This window comes from Zootermopsis nevadensis, unplaced genomic scaffold (assembly GCF_977971745.1).
Source record: "Zootermopsis nevadensis isolate Lab colony 2312 unplaced genomic scaffold, Znev_1.0 Znev_ptg000030l, whole genome shotgun sequence".
Classification (NCBI taxonomy): Eukaryota; Metazoa; Arthropoda; class Insecta; order Blattodea; family Termopsidae; genus Zootermopsis; species Zootermopsis nevadensis.
Window position 1 is genome coordinate 12,285,377 of NW_028259162.1, and position 18,237 is coordinate 12,303,613.

Sequence of the window (18,237 nt, forward strand, 5' to 3'; positions counted from 1 at the left end):
CGTGTTTAAAATTGTCAGCCCACTGGACACCCCCATCTTGAGCACAATTATTTTAATATTGTCCTCCCATGTACGCCTAGGTCTCCCAACTGGAGGTTACATTGTTGTAACGTATTGTTGCGTGACAAAACGATACGTCCCATTACTGGACAACAAAGGATTCAGAACGCATAGAAACAAGTTTGAGATGCATCAAAGTCGAGACCAGCGGGCCGAAGTTGTTCATCCGCTACACAAACGCGAACAATGGGACGCAGTAACCTCCAAAGAGCACGAAATCACTCATATAACAGCTAATTAAGGCGCGTCATTTCCGGCACCAAAATGTTCTGTACAAAGTTACTTTCAGTGTCATTTTTTATAAAACCCAACAATACGTATCACCAAGACGAACAATACGAGACCAGTGGGGCGCAACGTTCACAAGCTCTCACGCCCGGCTACACCAACACGAAGGTCGTTGTTAATCAATCGTCATCAAACAAAGATTAAGCTCGTTCCCGATTCAAGCATAATTTACAACGGCAAAAATTATACTCGAAATAAAATCTCCTAATTCCCACCGTCCAACATATGTAGATTGGAATGAGGTTCTCATGGCGGAGAAACCATGAATATGGAGGCGACACGTTCCTCCGAAACGTAGGTAACCACCTACAAGACCAGACAATCAAAAATCTCATTACTGCTGTTACAAACACGCCTGTCAGCTGGCATATAAACAATCGCTACTCAACTAGAAGAAAGATACTGGTGTCGCCTCTAACCTCGATCCTTAATCATGTGCCACGATTACAGTAATTCCTACCCCAGTCCAACCCCATATCTGCTGTTTGCCTAATACCTTATACCCCATTGTTAGCCGGCTAGTTGAGGCTTACGCTCGCGGCGAGCGTAATCAGTAACACTGAACCACGAAAGTAAGACGAGACATTTTATTTTTCGTTTTACAAAGTGTTAGCCGGGCTAAAATGGTTAACACGAACTCTGCTCGTGATTCAACTACTTTCTCGTTCTCACTCCTCGCCGGCAGCCTAGCTCTGCTGTATTGATCCACTACATGCGATCACCTTCTCGTACAGTAATGGGGTACGGGTGGAAAGTTCGACGGTCCTACCCCAACAACCTTGAAAAAACTTCGAAAAACGTACGTGTCATGAATTAATTGTAAACTGATGACTTGTGAACAGCACAATTTTCGGTTCACTCATACACCCACATATACTTACTACGTACATCTGCAAGTTTGGGGTTGAATTTCAGTTAGCTAAGCAAAGATTACACGTGACTAAACTAAATGAAAATTACATACCTATTTCTCTAATCCATCTAACCTATTGCAGACACTCCAGAATTTTTTAAAACAAATATGGATTTCGTTCAATAAGCCAGTCCAGCAAATCTCTGACAGTGACAAACTCCAAAGCACATGAAATTCTTGGTGGAATAAACAGAAGCATACCGGTATATATATATATATTTTATGTATCAACTATTCCCTGTACCATGTGTTATGTATCAATAGTTATAGACGTTAAAAAGGTGGACATTGATTTTAACACATTTTGATATGTTCATTACAATACAATAGCCCATTTATCTCCTATGGACACATTCATGCTCGGACAAAACACCAGAAGCAGTAGTCCAGCGAACTCAAATCTAGAGACTGTGGTACCCATTCAACACTTCTTCTCCCTAACAAGTGTCCAGGAAATGAAGTACATAGCCACAGCATGACGGGCATTAGTTCTCGGTCCTGCCTTTGACAAACGTCTCCTCAGATTGCAGAGACCTAAACCTTTGAAACTCTAAAATCCTGCACTACATCGATGACAAGTGTTTATTACTGGTCATTTTTCTTAAGACAACATGCTTAGGAAAGAGGTTGAGAGCATTTCAAAGCAAGTGTTGGACTGGAACCCCCAAGGAGCACAGAAAAGAGGAAGACCGAGGATTACATGGCGGAGATCTATTGAAAAGTAAGCAAGATCACAGGGGAAAAGTTGGAAGGAAATAAAGACATTCGCCAACAACCGAGTGAGGTGAAGGAGCTTTATATCAAACCTATGTTCCCAAGAGGAATAAAAGGAATTAACTAACTAACTTTCTTAAGACAAGCACTATGACAGTTTCTTGAGAGCTACCACAACCATTTCAACAAAATGTGCACTCAGTTACAATCCTCAAATTGACTGCCTGCATAAGATTTAAAAACAAACCACAGAACGGACTAAATCTGACAAAGAGACATCGCAAAGAACGATGAAAACAATACTCAAATTCTGAAGATCTGTGTCTATGATCCCAGGAAACAACGCTGTCAACTAATATATCATACAGTATGGCAAAACGAGCTTGTCTTAAAATAAATTCGTTGAGCAAAGCTGTGATAATGTCTATCTCCTCCAGTTTTGAAACAGGGTTTACCATTCAAAACAGTCACGTACTACGGTTAAAATATGAAATCAGAGGCAGGTTATAGACTCTCCCACCCTGTGGTTGCTAGGCCGCTTCTCAAGCCAGTTTCAGATAAACAGAGTGGGTACAAATATGGTCTGTTCATAAGCAGAACGTGTATTCATCCTCAAACCTTCCTTTGCATCAAAATCGTCTGCTGTCATTTGTGAATCATTTAGCAACGTGAATCCTGACAAGAATTACTAATTAAGTACAACGAAAGAACACGCGCAAAAAGGTAAACTCTACAGAACACACACAGCATTCGATGATTGTTTAGTACTAACTTTTGAAAATGCAGATGAGACACAGTACAACCGCAGTTTGAAAAAGGAATGAATATACTAAAAATGACATAATGACTCAACCTGCAACAGCCATCTTCATACTCACCACTGTCACCAGGCTTAAAATTTCAGTTCCTACATCAAAGAAAACGTAACACTTCTTCACTAAACATCGATGGGTTAATGCTTCTTACAGAAATGATCACCTAGAATCATACGAGAACCATAAATAAAATATGTGGGCAAAGTGCTGTTAAAGTATGTAAAAGTAAAGCTGTCCCACTATACGCCATGTAGGCGCTTGGGGGGAGTGGAGGTATAGCTCCTACTTATTCTTGACCTCGGCACTAGATGGAGGTGAGTGGTCAGCATCACGCCCCAGCCGCGCTTTACCCCCGGGAAAGGACCCCATTGGATAGGAGGCTGGGTGGGCCCCAGAGCCGGTCTGGACGCAGAGGCTAGGAAAAATCCTCTGCCCCCATCGAGGATCAAACCCTGGTCGCCCAGTCGGTAGCCAGTCACTATACTGACTCAGCTACGCCGGCTCCTGCTGTTAAAGTATGTGGCATATAAAATTACCACCAGGCTTTAAATGTTTAAAGACCCTCAGACCTATGTTGTTACAAACTAAATAAATATGATCCTGACTGATGTTCAGCAGGCCAGCCGAGACTGTCCCCAAAAGATGGCCAAGTCCACTCGGCTACTCTGACTGAGGTTTTCCGTGCTTTTCCTCAGTTGTAAGGCGAATGCCAGGGTATAACTTAATAGGGGCACAGCCTGTCACCCCCGATCACGGAGGCCCTCAGCTGAAGTGTTCTCCTCCCCCCAAGCCGCAGAGACCTTCAGTCGAAACGGCTCCTCCCTCTCTGGGTTCAAACCTCAGAGAACCAAACAACTAAAATTCTTTGGACAATTTGCTTGACAAGATAACCTCCCATCAGCAGCAACAGACCCTAATTTGAATGGTCAAGGCTCCCGCCATGACAGAACCCCGTTAGCGTTAGCAAAATTCCTGTTTCCATTTTAAGGCTCTGTTTACCATTTCCAGCAATGCGTTTTGTATGCAGGAATGGTGTTACCTAGCAAGGGACGATGTCCTGCGCTTGCGCAGGACTCCGCCCTTAGTTAGCTTTTTGGTTGGTTGGTTGGAATTTCATAAATATAACTTATAGTAAATGAAGATGATCAGAATTCATAAAAAAATGTCCTACAAAGAAGAAGAATAAATCGACACAAATGCATGACGTCAAGCAATAACAACCCGCATCAAATAAAACAAAAACTTAATCTTCTAAAAATTATGATATTGGCATGAAGGCTGTGTTAAAGAAATACAATTATGACCTGTGAGGAGGGTCACAATAATATCTGTCATTCAGCACTGAAATACACGAGACCCCTAGAACCATGACAACCTGATACTCGCATTTCCAGGATCAATATAAACACCTAATGAGTAGGTATTACTAACAGGTAATCTGATCTTAAAATTATCAGCCAACGGTGTTTGTACGAGTACGAGTATGCCAAGTGTGGAATATGTTTTGCATGCATACACACACATGCACAGAAAGGCTAATGTCAGATAATAATAAGTGAAAAATATTTCATAATGTTTATATCAAGAAAGTATATCACACGGTTAACTGCTATTAATCTTCCTGTATTTAACACAATAGTATTTTTGAAACACAGAAGTAATCTAAACAAAAAATTTAGGGGAAAGCGATAATTATTTCCTCATTTAGTATCTTGCCAAACACATGTATTGTAAGTTTAAAATTCATCAGCACTCACCGAAGCAGTTACTCCGCCAGCAATCGCCAAGTTCCGTTTGTGTTTATTGGCATGTTCATAGCGAGCATACAGCTTCCTACCCACCCACACTGGAATACCTGAAATTTAATAAATGAAACTTATAAGTAATGAAGCCTGGAAAAGTTGCTCAATCACAACAGCAAGACTTTCTCGTGAATAATGCCCAGTAAAGGGATATAACTAACCCACCAACTAGATGGCTTACCAAACCCGAAGGTTCATCACCGAATTAACCAAAGCCCTCCTGAGCAAACAAAATCCAGTCTCCTTCAACTCCTATCTCCCATAGATCCCACATAACATTATCCTCCCATCTACATCTAGGTCTCCCCAGTGGTCTCTTCCCCTCAGGCTTCCCAACCAATACCCGGTGCACAACTCTTGTCCCATCCATGCACGTTACATGCCCTGCCCATCTCATTCCTCTCGACTTAATCACCCTGACAATATTGGGGGAGTAGTACAGATTTTTAAGCTCATCATTATGCAGTTTTCTCCATGCCCCATCGTCTTCTCTCCTAGGCTCAAATATCCTCCTCAACGCCCTATTCTCAAACACCTGCAATCTGTGTCCCTCCCTCTGAGTGAGAGACCATGTTTCGCACCCATATAAAACAACAGGCAAAATTTTTGTTTTGTATACTTTAATTTTCAGGTCCTTAGAAATCAGACGGGAAGACAAAATATTTTGAACAGAGAAGTAGCAAGCATTTCCAGAATTTAGTCTCATCCTAACTTCCTCATGAGTATCATTTTGATTTGTTATTGTTGTTCCCAAATAAAAGCGAAATAAACATACGTTTATTTGATTCATACCTGTGTTCTGAAGGACAAGGACAGAACAAATGTTACCCTGTAGGATTTGAGGTTTTCACAGCGTTGAGTCTGAAGACATCAGTCTTCTGGGTTGTTGCACCGTGTAGTGTGGTACAAGTTTACCGACGTTTCAGAGGTCCTTGCTGCCTCCGTCATCAAGGCGATAAATAAGCCGCACGACTTACTTATCGCCCTGAATTCTTGGACATACAGAATGGTGGACATAAAATGCCTGCTATGTGGACTGTTGTAATTATAAATATAATAATTTTGTCCACTGTCTGATGAAATCAAGGATAATGACATGGGCAGAGCATGTAGCGCAAACAGGATAGATGATAAATATTTTAAAAAATTGGTTCTAAAGCCTGAAGGGATGAGATGAGCTGGAATACCTAAGCATAAAGGGGCAGATAGAATTGAAATAGATCATAGGAAAATAAAGTTTTAGGGTGTGGGTTGGATTAACTTAGTGTAGGATAGGGAATGGTGGCAGCCTCCTGACTAGCCGAGCATACTATTGGCTTCTCAAGGATTCTGCTCCACATATTTAGTTACTTAGTTATTTGGTATGTTCAGTGTCATTAACAATTCAAATGATGACACTTTTAAATGTTTTACATTAATACAATATGCATACCAATAATCATGGCTGGTACTGCGATGCCTGCGACTAGGCCGATTCCAACAGGAGCACCAACCAATGTGCCTAGCTGCCACAAAATTTTCTTTTTACGTGACCACGGCTTCTTGCCCCAAAATGTGCAGCCGGATGGACTGCAAAGAGAGGAATAAAGGACATTTAAAAGTTGTGTAATGACAACTAAATTTATTACAATAGACCTATGCATTATAAGAATTGGAATCAATATGATTGCCCCCCCCCCCACCCACCCACTACAAATGAAGCAACTCTACTGCAACAGATTTAGTAAAATCTCACAGTGACAATTTGCTAAACAGTTTCAGAACAAATAATACAAAAATTTAATCTGACACACTGGGATCTACAAGATGGAATTTAATTTTAGTTACAAATTTGGATGTAAGCATCACAAGTGAAATTTAAGGTTTTCACAGCGATGAGTATGAAGATTTCTGTCTTCTGGGTTGTTGCGCTGTGTAGTCTGGTCGATGCTAACCAACGTTTCAGAGGTCATACTGCCTCCGTCATCAGGCCCTGATGATGGAGGCAGTATGACCTCTGAAACGTTGGTAAACATTGACCAGACTACATAGCGCAACAACCCAGAAGACAGAAATCTTCATCACAAGTGAATTTAAAGATGTGGTCCACTAATAATTTAACATACTGACATGTAACTGACAATTTTATGCCTTTGGCAAATTACCTTAGGTAATGCAAATCACTAATTTCCTTCATACACAGCCAACAGAACTCTGCTCCACACACAGCACAGGTCATGTGATTGCAGGAACCATCATCCATCTTCACTATGAGTACTTGGCATCGTGGGCATGGTTTAATATCATCACCTTTGAGAAAACGTAGCACATTAGAAAGGTCAAGGGTTTTATCATGACTAATATCAAAGAATATCAGTATAATGACAACCAACAACCAGAAACTGAAACATAATGTTTTTAAAGTAAACCTCAGACAATGGACAATGTCCAACACAGAGTTCCTATAAAGAATCAACTGTTGTCACAAAACTTTGAGATTCAAAGAAAGCACTAATTGTACAATAACGAGCTGAACATTTGTTATTACGTATGCAGGTACTTAGTGGGAATCATTGCTTGCATTTATGGATTCATGGAGGCATAACGCATATGCTCAATAGAATTACTGAATTCCATACGGAACTAGACTTTCACAGGCTTAAAAGTGAGATTTGTGTCCAACAGCCTGACATTTTCCAAGAGTCAGTGATTTCATCACTGTGTCATGATTTTATTATTATAATCTATTGGATAAATATTTTGACCTGAAACAATTATCATAACTTCTTAATCTGGGTATTTTTGGGTGGGATTTAATGCCTATGACTTTCTGCCCTTAATTTAACCATATTGATATTTCGTAAACTAAGGATCTCAATGACATGGCTGAGACAATGAAATACCCCACGTTCCATCCCCAATGCTTTAGGCTGTTCAATATAGAATTTCTCCTGTAATACATTATTTAAACTCTTGTTTCTTCCTAAGAAGCTTCTACTTTAGGTAGATCATCTGATAACTAGGCCTCTCCAGCTATCTCTTGTCTTCCCACAACTTATCTTCAATTTTTTCCTATGGTCGGCCTTCCCTGCGTATGTCATCTTTCATAACTTGTTCCATCTTGATAGTGGTCTACCTCTTGGTCACTTTCCCTTCACCACCATACTTTCATGTTCAGAACATTCTTGGAATTCTTTTCTCATTCATTCTTGTTAGTTCTAACCCACTACCATGGACCAAGTTTATGGTACCTTCAAAGAAACTAAGAAAGTCTGGTAAAAGCCCAAAAAATAAACAACTGACAGGGCTACCATGAAGCTATGTAATGCACAAAGCAGCATCTAGTTTATGGCACCTCCAAGGGAGCGAAGGTTTTCTAAATATACTAAAAATAAGCAAACAGGGCTATAATGAAGCTGTATCATGCCCAGCAAACTGATAGTGGATTTTGAACAAGCTAAATGCTATATAAAATACAAGTCTAACTTCATGTCTATGTATATGTGTGAAGGTGAATGTATGCACAAGCGTGCACGCGAGCAGATCCGAAGGTATTCACCCAGAACAAGACTTACGATGCTGAGAGTCCTGACTAAAACTGACAGAAGATGAGCGCACATTAGGAGATCGCTGAGCCCTTGCTGCATCACAAGTCTGGTTTGGATGCCACTCTGCTTTGCAGTGATAGCAGAAATAGGCATCACAACCGGGTCGTTCACACTTGATTTTTGGGCAACTGGCACACCCAGCTGCTATCACAGCAAAACTGTTCAACACAAAGCATTCAATCACAAAGATTAGCTTTCAAGTCAGATAAAACACAATCTTATAATGAAACACAGAGCAAAGCATGGTAATATGTACCACACTGATGGAAAGACTGAAACAGCTACATAGGCTATCATCTTCTTCCTCCTCCTCCTAATATATGTTATGCTAATGTAAATTAATTCATAAGTAAAACATGCTCTTCCTTATGCTTTTAACCTAACACTTAACTACAGACATTTAAAAAATCACATTGAAATTTGCCAGTCATGGCAGTGATCATTCAGATCTATTATATTCTTCTTCTTCTTTAGCATTACGGCCCTTTCATTGTAGCCTTGGCTTCTCTTGCGATCGATGCACAGTCTTCCCTATTCTGTGCCTTTCTTCTCCAGCCTCTTACGCCCATCTGTTTAAGATCAGACTCCATGTCTTCAATCCACCAGAGTTTCGGTCTTCCTTTCTTTAATTTGCCAGGAGGTTTACTATTGATGATCATCTTACATCCTCTATCATCACGTATTCGGAGTATATGTCCAAGCCATTCTATCCTTCTTGCCTTTATTACAGCTATTATATTCTACTACATTAAATACAATAGCACATGATAATTTATTTTTAAACTTTTGCACAAAATGCAATGCCAGATTTATGGGCACAGTTAAAACAGCTATCACATTATTCCAATTCACCAGCATCCTTCAGATACTTTTATCTGTATAGTAATTTAAATACGGTTACCAGGCCTTATAGTGTGTTATTTAAGTTAGGGCAAATAACTTCAAATCCAGAAGTTTCACAGCCAATTCAACTGCATTCTTCTCAACTTCAAAATATCACAAACTAAAGCACTCCATTTTTTCTCATGTCTCTAAGTATTTCAACAAAATACTATGTGTGAGAGAGCTATACCTGCAGTCTGGAGCTGGGCACCAGCGCGTATCTGGGTCCACAGCCAACACTCGACGCACCATAAAATCTTCATATTTTTCATACTGTAGTTTGTCATTCAAAATCATCCGAATATCTGAAAGGAACAAAACACTTCAGAACAAGAATGTAATCTGATTTATACAATACATTCATACTATACTGTGCAAAACATAACATCAAGGGCCCTGCGCCTTCAATGTTTCAGCTGATGACAATAAACTAACCCTAATCTTTTCCATACCAACAATCTGTGATGCACACGTCTTTAGTGAAAAATAATTCAGCACACTGGTGTCTGAATACAAAAACACTAAAAGGATTAACAAGATATCAGATATTAACATACAAAGGAAAACAGACAGTATCACCATATAGCATACTTACCATTTGGATGCATTGGCTCGGAACATTCTGGGCAGGCGATGCTTACTCGAGATTCTGATATCTCAATCCGAAGGTACTGCTGGAAACAATCATAGCAAGAGCGATGGCTACAACTAGACAGTCTTGGGAAGTATTCCACAGGTAGCTCTGCAAGACACAGTGGGCATTCGGCAATACCCAGTTCACAACTCTGAGGAAAGATAAACAATTGAAAAATATTTTGTTGTTGTACAGTAAGTAATGTTTTAAAATATGAGACCATTACAAGCAAAGATATTCTGTTACATTATTTAATGTGACTCTGGAATGTGTAAAAATTCATAATGGTTACATTTTAACTTTATATAAAAAAATTACAATGACACTCAGTTCTGAAAGTTTAAACTGATAACCTATATGCTATACATGTACATGCATATAATCTCGTCTGTTAATTATCTGTGCAAGGGGAAGAAGAAGAAGAAGGAGGAGGAGGGAAAAAGGGAGAGAGATTAAAAACACAATTGAAATAACCTTTGTCTTACATTTCAATACCCACAGTCCTCTTAACATAAAGCCTATTTTTTACCATTAGTATAATTATTTCTCCTCACTAATGCTGCATGACAGTTTGTCTGATCTGCGTTACTAAATTGATTTTTTTTAAAACAGAATACAAATGTAGTCACTATTTCTGTCTGGAAAATATATCTACAATGCTTAAGAAGAAGAAAATTCTCTCAAGTTTGCATATGATAACAATTTAGAAATAAACCCTTTCAGTGCCTTCAAGAACTACATTATCAAAATATGCAACTGAATTTTTCAAAAATAAATTCTTTCAGAGTGAATCATGTACCCTACCACAAATAGTTCTGGGTTTCACTTCTACTACATGAGAATAGTTTCCTGTTATCAGTCTCGAGACAGTGAACAAGCTGGGTGCAAAGAATCAGTCTATCAACAGTGGTATTATAAGGATTCATTTCATATTATGAAAAGAAGTTAATATTAAAGCAGTTACCTTTCCTGCACTCATTCCAAAGCCATACGGTTTGCTGGAAGCTTGTTGCAGATCATCGTTAAGTGGAGCTCCCCCAGCAACGACACTGCTGAGTCGAACAGCTCCTCCTCTCTCCATGTCTCTAGATGGCTCACTTGCACGGCCATCTCCTTCAAATCATAAAGATAAATTCTGAATTTTTAAACAGGAACATTTGAACAGTCTTTAATTTTGAATCTGAAAGTCTAACAAATAAGTACAACAAAATAAGTAACAGTAACTACTAAAAATGGATATTTATGTTCATTTAACAATATTATATTAAACCCCAAGGAACAATGTTAAGGGGTCCGCAGTGGCCGCGCGGTCTGAGGCGTGGGCCTTGTGCCGCTTGGTCGCTGGGATCGTGGGTTCGAATCCCACTCAAGCCATGGATGTCTGTCCGCGTTTTTCTGTGTTGTGCTGTCCTGTGTACAGGTAGAGGCCTTGCGACGGGCCGATCCCTCATCCACGGAGTCCTACCGAATGTCCATAGATCAAGCCAACGAAAAGTTGGGACCCGCAGTGCTCAGGCACTTGAAGAACGGGTCGTTCCCAGTATCCCAGTTGGTTTCAAAGGTTTAATTAAATTTCCAGTGAATGAAAGTTCTGTGTACAGGTTATCTGTTGACATCTGTAACTCCATGTATTGTGACAAATGACAAATGATTTTGATTAACATTTATCTTTGACACAAAGAGTGTAATAAAGTAATAGTGTACTGGCATCATTCTGAACATAATCTTAAATATCACTTCCTAGGTTGGTTGACTGTAGCCTGCTAATACAATAGCTGACACAGAACAAGCTAAGGTTTCGCCACGCCGACTCCTGAGTTCCATCAACAGTCACTCTAACAGGTGTCATCTTATACAGAGTAGAAATAGAGGCAGTAATGTCCCTTGTAAATTCTAAGGGAATCACTGGGTTAGATACATCACCTGTAGCAATGCGGATTAGGTTAAAAGTCTGTTATTGTGGTTGGTGGGGACCAACAAACATTGAGTCCTGCATGTATGTGGCAAGACACTTTAGCAGCTAGTCACTAGAAAAATTTCTTGTAGTGTCTCTGGTAAAGTTACAATTAGTGTATCATAAACTTATGTACAAACCTGCATTTCTTGAATTCTTGGAGGTGCTAGAAGATCCTCTAGTAATTCGCCTGGCTACAAGAGGACTGGAGTAGAGGAGACGTCGCAATGAGAAACGTGCTAATCCCCGTTTTCGCTGATTAGCAGTTGAACACGTTGAGTGGCTGTCTGTTTCATGGGACTTGCGCATTCTGTTAGTTTTTTAGAAACTAATGGAAAAGTTTGCTAGGAAGTCATTGTCCAATCCTAGCTACCCACACAGTCTGTAACAATAATGGAAACACTATATAATCCTGGACCTGCAGTAACTTCCTTTTCCTGATATATGACAGGAAACACACAGTCATCACTACCATTCTCTTTATCACCATCATTATCATTATCAGTGGCATGCTCATGAGATCATTATATCACTGTCATACCATTCAAGTTTCTAAGAATATCGTAATCTTTTCTGACTTGGTGAGTAATAGTATGAAAGCCTTTTCCTTTTAGCTACTTCCTATACTCAGAAGAACTGGGAACAAAACTAAATGCATATTCTAATTATTTTAGTGTTTTATAAAATTAACCATATCAGTACCTGGATATGTTCTGTGTTCAATATTTTACAATCAAAAATTAAAATTAAACTTATACTGAATTAACAGTTACAAACCTTGCTAATTACAAATTAATTCACATTATCACACAAATTGTTCAAATTTGAAACCACGATCTGGCTATAACTACACCTTCAATTTCATATATTACGAGGAAACTGGATTCTTTAAACGAAACACTCTTTGAAATTTCTGTAGCAGTGCATCTTTACTGTACGTTATTTTCTAGATTTTATTCAATAATTATAAACAAAAACAATAAATAATGATGTGCCAATGTGGAAACGAAACAATGTGGCCTGCTAACCTGAATGTACTGAAATCAATGGCGATGACATGCTGAGGACCTACCACATGTTATCAACATGGTCCCTACAATGAGACTTCATCTGTTTACTGCTGAATTTGAGTTCTGCAGTGGAGTTTGGGTAGCATAGATAGATAACCTATCTATGGTGCAGGAAGGACGAGGGAGCAGGCGACCAGTTTGAAACGCCCATCAACCGTCATCATTCATTCCCTGACCCGAGTACAGTCACAAATTTAATAACGAACGTTAAATGTTAAAATAAACACTCTTACTACAAATTCCACTACCATCTTGAGCCAGTTAAATCCACTTTACATCCTCACAATCTATTTGTGTTAGACTACATATTACACAACAAAACAAAGACGGGGGTGGAGCGACGCAATAACCCAGAAGACAGCAATCTTCAGACTCACCGCCATAAAAACCTCAAATCTTACAAAACCACTTAAACTTCAGACAAGATAGTCCACCATTGGATTTCACAAAAAGTAGCAGGCATGTGCGAAGATGTTAGGCGGGTTTCTAATGCCGCCTGAGGCGGAGATGTTATGACCTTTCCTGCCTCACCTATGGCGACCTCAAGAAAACTGGAATCCATTCCTGAGGCGAGAGCACCCGAGGACGGATCCCATTACTCCCAGTGGTAGAGTGACCCTGAGGATGATGGTCGGCGCACGGAACCTAGAGTTTTAACGTGACCTCCGAACAATGGGGAAGTCCTGACGCGCGATAATAACTGAGCTTTTTTATACTAGTACATTTAAGAAGCCTGTCTTTTAATGAAGTGAAGAATCGAACGAAATAACGGTAATGGTAACATGTTGAAGAATTCAGTCCGATTTAAAAACTGCATCAGCATAAATACGTGCATCCTGTTTTATTACAACGGCAAAATAAAAAAAATCATGCAAGAATTTACTCAACTCTAGATAGATGGTGTGCCTGGATCTGGGTTAAATAATGACAGAAAGAGGGGATGAGGTCAGAAGTAAGAGTGGGGGCGGGGGCGGGGGGCGAGAGACGGGTTTACGTGACCTATATTAACCGAATAACAAGAGTACATTTTACTTTCGGCCACGTTCTGCTCCAGGAATTTTACTCAACATCTGCTCATGCCAAAACACTTCTGTATTATTTATTCAAGGAAAGAATTCATATTTCGCTTTGTACTATTACAGGATAACTTGTAATAAATGCAGACACTGCAAGCTACCGTTCAGAAGAAGTTAAATATACCATTTAAGTCTGCTGGATTTGTATGCGTCTTTTCAGTCTATAAATGCATAAAGATAAAGTAGTATGTCTGTTCGTTCATACCGATGCCAGCTGACGGCCTATGAAGAAGTTTTATACAAAATGTCAAGACAAGCAATCCCTAGGAAGAACTGAGGTTGGGGGAGAGGAGATAAATAAACTAGAGATATAAAAACACTAATTTGACAAACACATCTTTCATACGTGCATTGCTTGGTATCTGCACTCAATAGTTGTGATTTTGGTTAGGCCCATATTGCGTGCACAACATGCGCAAGGCGTATCATACTTCCCTCACACGCCCCCTACTGCTTCTTCAAGATAGATAAATGATGCAGCAGATTAGATATCTTTAATTTTAAAACATTCTTTAATATGACGCATCTCTAACCAAACAAAGATTACAGCAATGCACTAATATCATTACTGTCGATTACCCGTATCATCAACCAACTACATCAACTCTATAGATATCAAAACCCTACAGGCTGTATTACTTCGAGATAGATGCTGAATAAGGTAACGAACACTACAGAACAAAGAAAGGGCGATAAGCACGCCTATAAAAAATTAAGTTTCTGGTTCTCTTATCATCACCATCATTTGGTTCTTTGCAAATGTTCACAGCCGTGTTAGCAAAACTCCGCCTCTGGGTCCAATATTGAGCTAGTTAGGTGCAGTACACGTCCTCACACAACACTTTTTTTAAATTTTAAGGTGAACATTAATATTATAATAATAATAATAATAATTTATTTACATTCCATGGATCCATAAGACAGTCAGATGACGATAGGATGTGGAAAAAGTAATAATAAAATAATAATAATAATACAATAAATATTATAAAGTACAATTCGTACTATTATATCATTCCATTTACTCAGAGGCCCCCCAAATACATACCCTTCCCTTCGGGTTTTCCGACTAAGATTTTGTGGGTATTTCTACCTGAAAAATATAGATATGATTCTGTAATGTTCTTCATCCTGTTACTTCATCTCTCGTAGGTTGTTCTAAAACATTAATATATACTACAATATCAGCCGCGTCAATTGGTTAAAACATGAAAATACCAACGTTTCGAGTTGTTCAGTACCCTGAGGACGAGGGCAGGGATGGACCTCGAAACGAGATTTTTGGTTTTCACGGCCGTGAAAACTTGGATTGTTGTCTTCTGGAATAACGCCATCGTAGTCCTGTCAATGGCTACCAACGTTTCGAATAAATCTCTAGCTTCTATCTTCAGGGTAGAAGATGTATGCGATACATTCCTCCAAAACGTCTGTAGCTGCCTATGCAAGTAAATGTACTCGACCACTGTTGAGAAGAGTAATCGCTAAACTATAGCAAGATTTTAGCGGATGGAGATTTGTAGCCACTTGTGTTGGTAACTATTTTTTTTAAACCACGGCATCATAAAACCAATGCAGGCCTTATTAAATTCCCACTAAAACCGAATTTAGTAAAGAAAAAATTAAAACCCCTTATCTTTATGTCGAAGGGCGACCTCCCTCTCTTAAACGCCAGGTGTCTCTGACTCGCAGCATTCCACGGAAGGCCCTGTGTCCATCATCTATCCAACAAGCAATTATGCAGTACCAGTGTTCGACTAGCAATGGTAACGCTTCGTATTAGTTCTACTGGCAGTTAGCGCGTAATGTAGGAAAACAAACCTTCGCCTTTTACAAGGGACAGTTTCTCCTGTCGTAAACACACATTCGTGACGAATTCATTTTAGTTTACTTATTTTTACTTTCCACTGACGCACAACTGGTAGCAGTTAACAATGGTCGTTGATACGATAAACTCATAAACAAACATACAAATACATCAAAATCAGGTACACAAGCCGAATGAGAAACAGACACCGCCATCGTGTCAATATTACTTTATAATCTAATCTATTCCTTGATAAATGATTAATAACTGCAATATCAGTTCATTTGCCCCCAACAGAGATAAGATTTTCAATTACAGATGGTTTACACAATGTAACACAAAAACATACAAGTTCTAAAAAAATATGTACCTCTCAATACAATACGTACAAAATAATGTAAAAATGTTCTTTCCATACATTAACTGACAATAATAGACAAACTACGAAGCTGTCCATTTGTAATATGAAAAATAATACAATACTGTCTTGAACATCAATTATCCAACACTTATACACGTCTTATATATCTTCTTCTTCTATCTTCTCTTTTTCTACCATAAAAATTTGTGATTAGTCGTTGTCGTCAAAAAATGACGTCATCAACAATGTCAACTATAAACAAAATCGGCATTGTTGTGGAACACAACAATGCCGAGTAAACAAATAACGCTTCACAACAAAGAAATCAAAAACTATCAAGCCAGTCGCATTATCACTGCTCCAGAAGCAGCACATCGCCTCCGAACAGCGACATAAAACTATTTAAGAAATGAAGAAACGTGAAAGAAGACGTTGCCAACACCGACAAGTTAATCTGATACTAATAATAATATTCATCCAATAAGAAACTAAACTAACCCCCCGAAGGGGGTTAGTTTAGTGTCTTACTCAAGATTTTAAGACGCAATCAACCCCCCCCCGAAGGAGGGGTTGGTGCGTATTAAACAAGTGACCAACCCCTCGAAGGGGGTTGGTCAGTTGTTTTAACCACCATTCGGGGGGTAGTTTAGTTTCTTACTCAAGGGTTAAAACACTTGAATGAGACACTAAACTAACCCTTCCGAAGGGGGGGGTTGCGTTTTAAACACTTGACCCCCGAAGGGGAGTTAGTTTAGCGTGTTTTTTAAGATTTCAAAACGCACTAACCCCCTAGAAGGGGGTGTTGGTCAATTGTTTTAACCCTCAATTTGGGGAGTTTAGTTTATATTCTTACACAAGATTGGTTGCGTTTTACAAAGGAGCGCCCTGCCCTAGTTTTTCTATAAAAATTTGTGATTAGTCGTTGTCGTCAAAAAATGACGTCATCAACAATGTCAACTATAAACAAACTCGGCATTGTTGTGAAACACCCCCCGAAGGGGGGTTGGTCAAGTGTTTTAACCCTCCATTCGGAGGGGTTAGTTTAGTTTCTTACTCAAGGGTTAAAACACTTGAATGAGACACTAAACTAACCCCACCGAAGTGGGGTTGGTCAAGTGTTTTAACCCCCCATTCGGAGGGGTTAGTTTAGTTTCTTACACAAGGTTGGTTGCGTATTACAAACTTGACCCCCCCCCCCAGGCGCTCCGAAAGGAGCGCTCTGCTCTAGTAATAAAAATACACTGAAAATACCAGTTTCGCTACTGAAAAGGAAGACAGCCCTGTAAATTGTTTGTACAAGCAAGATTTAGGTGACTAGGGCCCAGTGCAAGAAATTCCAATTTAAAAATGTTTCATCAAGCATCAACACTGGACAAGAAATCAGTGAAGAGTTTAAAACATTTTAACTACGTCAAATACACTTATATTGTTCAATTTCAGCAGAAACTGCAATTAACATCAGAAACAATACAGCTAGAAATAATAATTTAAGAATAAAAATTAAGACCCTCCATCTGAATAAGACGTAGTAACAAATACAGATTTTGACAAGGAGAAAGATACAACATAGTTAAAAAAATTTTAACAGCGGACAGTTTTATGTAGGTAGAGGTACACCGCGTTCAATCTACCTGTGCCGATGGGTCACTTCACACATAAATCGGTGTGATAAGAAAAGAAAGATGCTAGTAGCTTATTTCCCTGGTGTGCGTACCAAATCATGTTTACAAGAACGAAAACATACTTTTAATGCTGCAAAGGAACGAACCTTAAATGTTGTCAAGACGTCATATACTTTCGAGGAATATCGGGTGGGGCAATGCATTTATAAGCTTGCAACGGTTGCAAAAGACACCAGCTACAGTGAACAGAATGTACGAGGGTGAGTCAAATGAAAATGTAATTTTTTTTTTAAATTTAATTTATTGAGTGAAAGCGGTACACAACTATATCATTTTTCTACATAGTCTCCATTTCGTTCAATACAGGCCCTCCAGCGTTTACGAAGTGTATGGATTCCTCTAGAAAAAAATTCTTGTGGTTGTCTGCGCAACCACTCATGCACCGCCTGCTGTACCTCTTCATCAGAACGGAACTTCTTTCCTCCCATCGCCTCTTTGAGTGGCCCAAACATGTCGTAATCACTTGGGGCTAGGTCTAGTGAGTATGGCGGATGTGGAAGACACTCAAAGTGCAAGTCTTGGATTGTTGCAACTGTTGCACGGGCAGTATGGGGCCGAGCATTGTCATGTCAAGGACACCTCTAGTCAAAAGTCC

At 39.3% G+C, this 18,237-nt stretch overlaps 1 protein-coding gene across 4 annotated transcripts in view; it reads right to left on the reverse strand.

Moving 5' to 3' along the window:
* Nucleotides 1-18,237, reverse strand: part of LOC110839658 (E3 ubiquitin-protein ligase RNF19A) — a 54,440-nt gene that overhangs the window by 13,734 nt on the left and 22,469 nt on the right. For 2 of the 4 annotated variants that reach the window (XM_022084045.2, XM_022084046.1), the window contains exons 2-9: nt 11,790-12,031; nt 10,660-10,808; nt 9,657-9,846; nt 9,252-9,366; nt 8,147-8,337; nt 6,737-6,881; nt 6,025-6,161; nt 4,548-4,645 (exon numbers count right to left, since the gene is read on the reverse strand). In XM_022084045.2, the coding sequence (XP_021939737.1) occupies nt 4,548-4,645; nt 6,025-6,161; nt 6,737-6,881; nt 8,147-8,337; nt 9,252-9,366; nt 9,657-9,846; nt 10,660-10,808; nt 11,790-11,958 (1,194 nt within the window). In that variant the 5' untranslated portion in view covers nt 11,959-12,031. Of the gene's footprint in view, nt 1-4,547; nt 4,646-6,024; nt 6,162-6,736; nt 6,882-8,146; nt 8,338-9,251; nt 9,367-9,656; nt 9,847-10,659; nt 10,809-11,789; nt 12,032-12,677; nt 12,801-15,988; nt 16,085-18,237 lie in introns of those variants that run through there. The other 2 variants (XM_022084047.2, XM_022084048.2) reach the window with 2 other exon arrangements.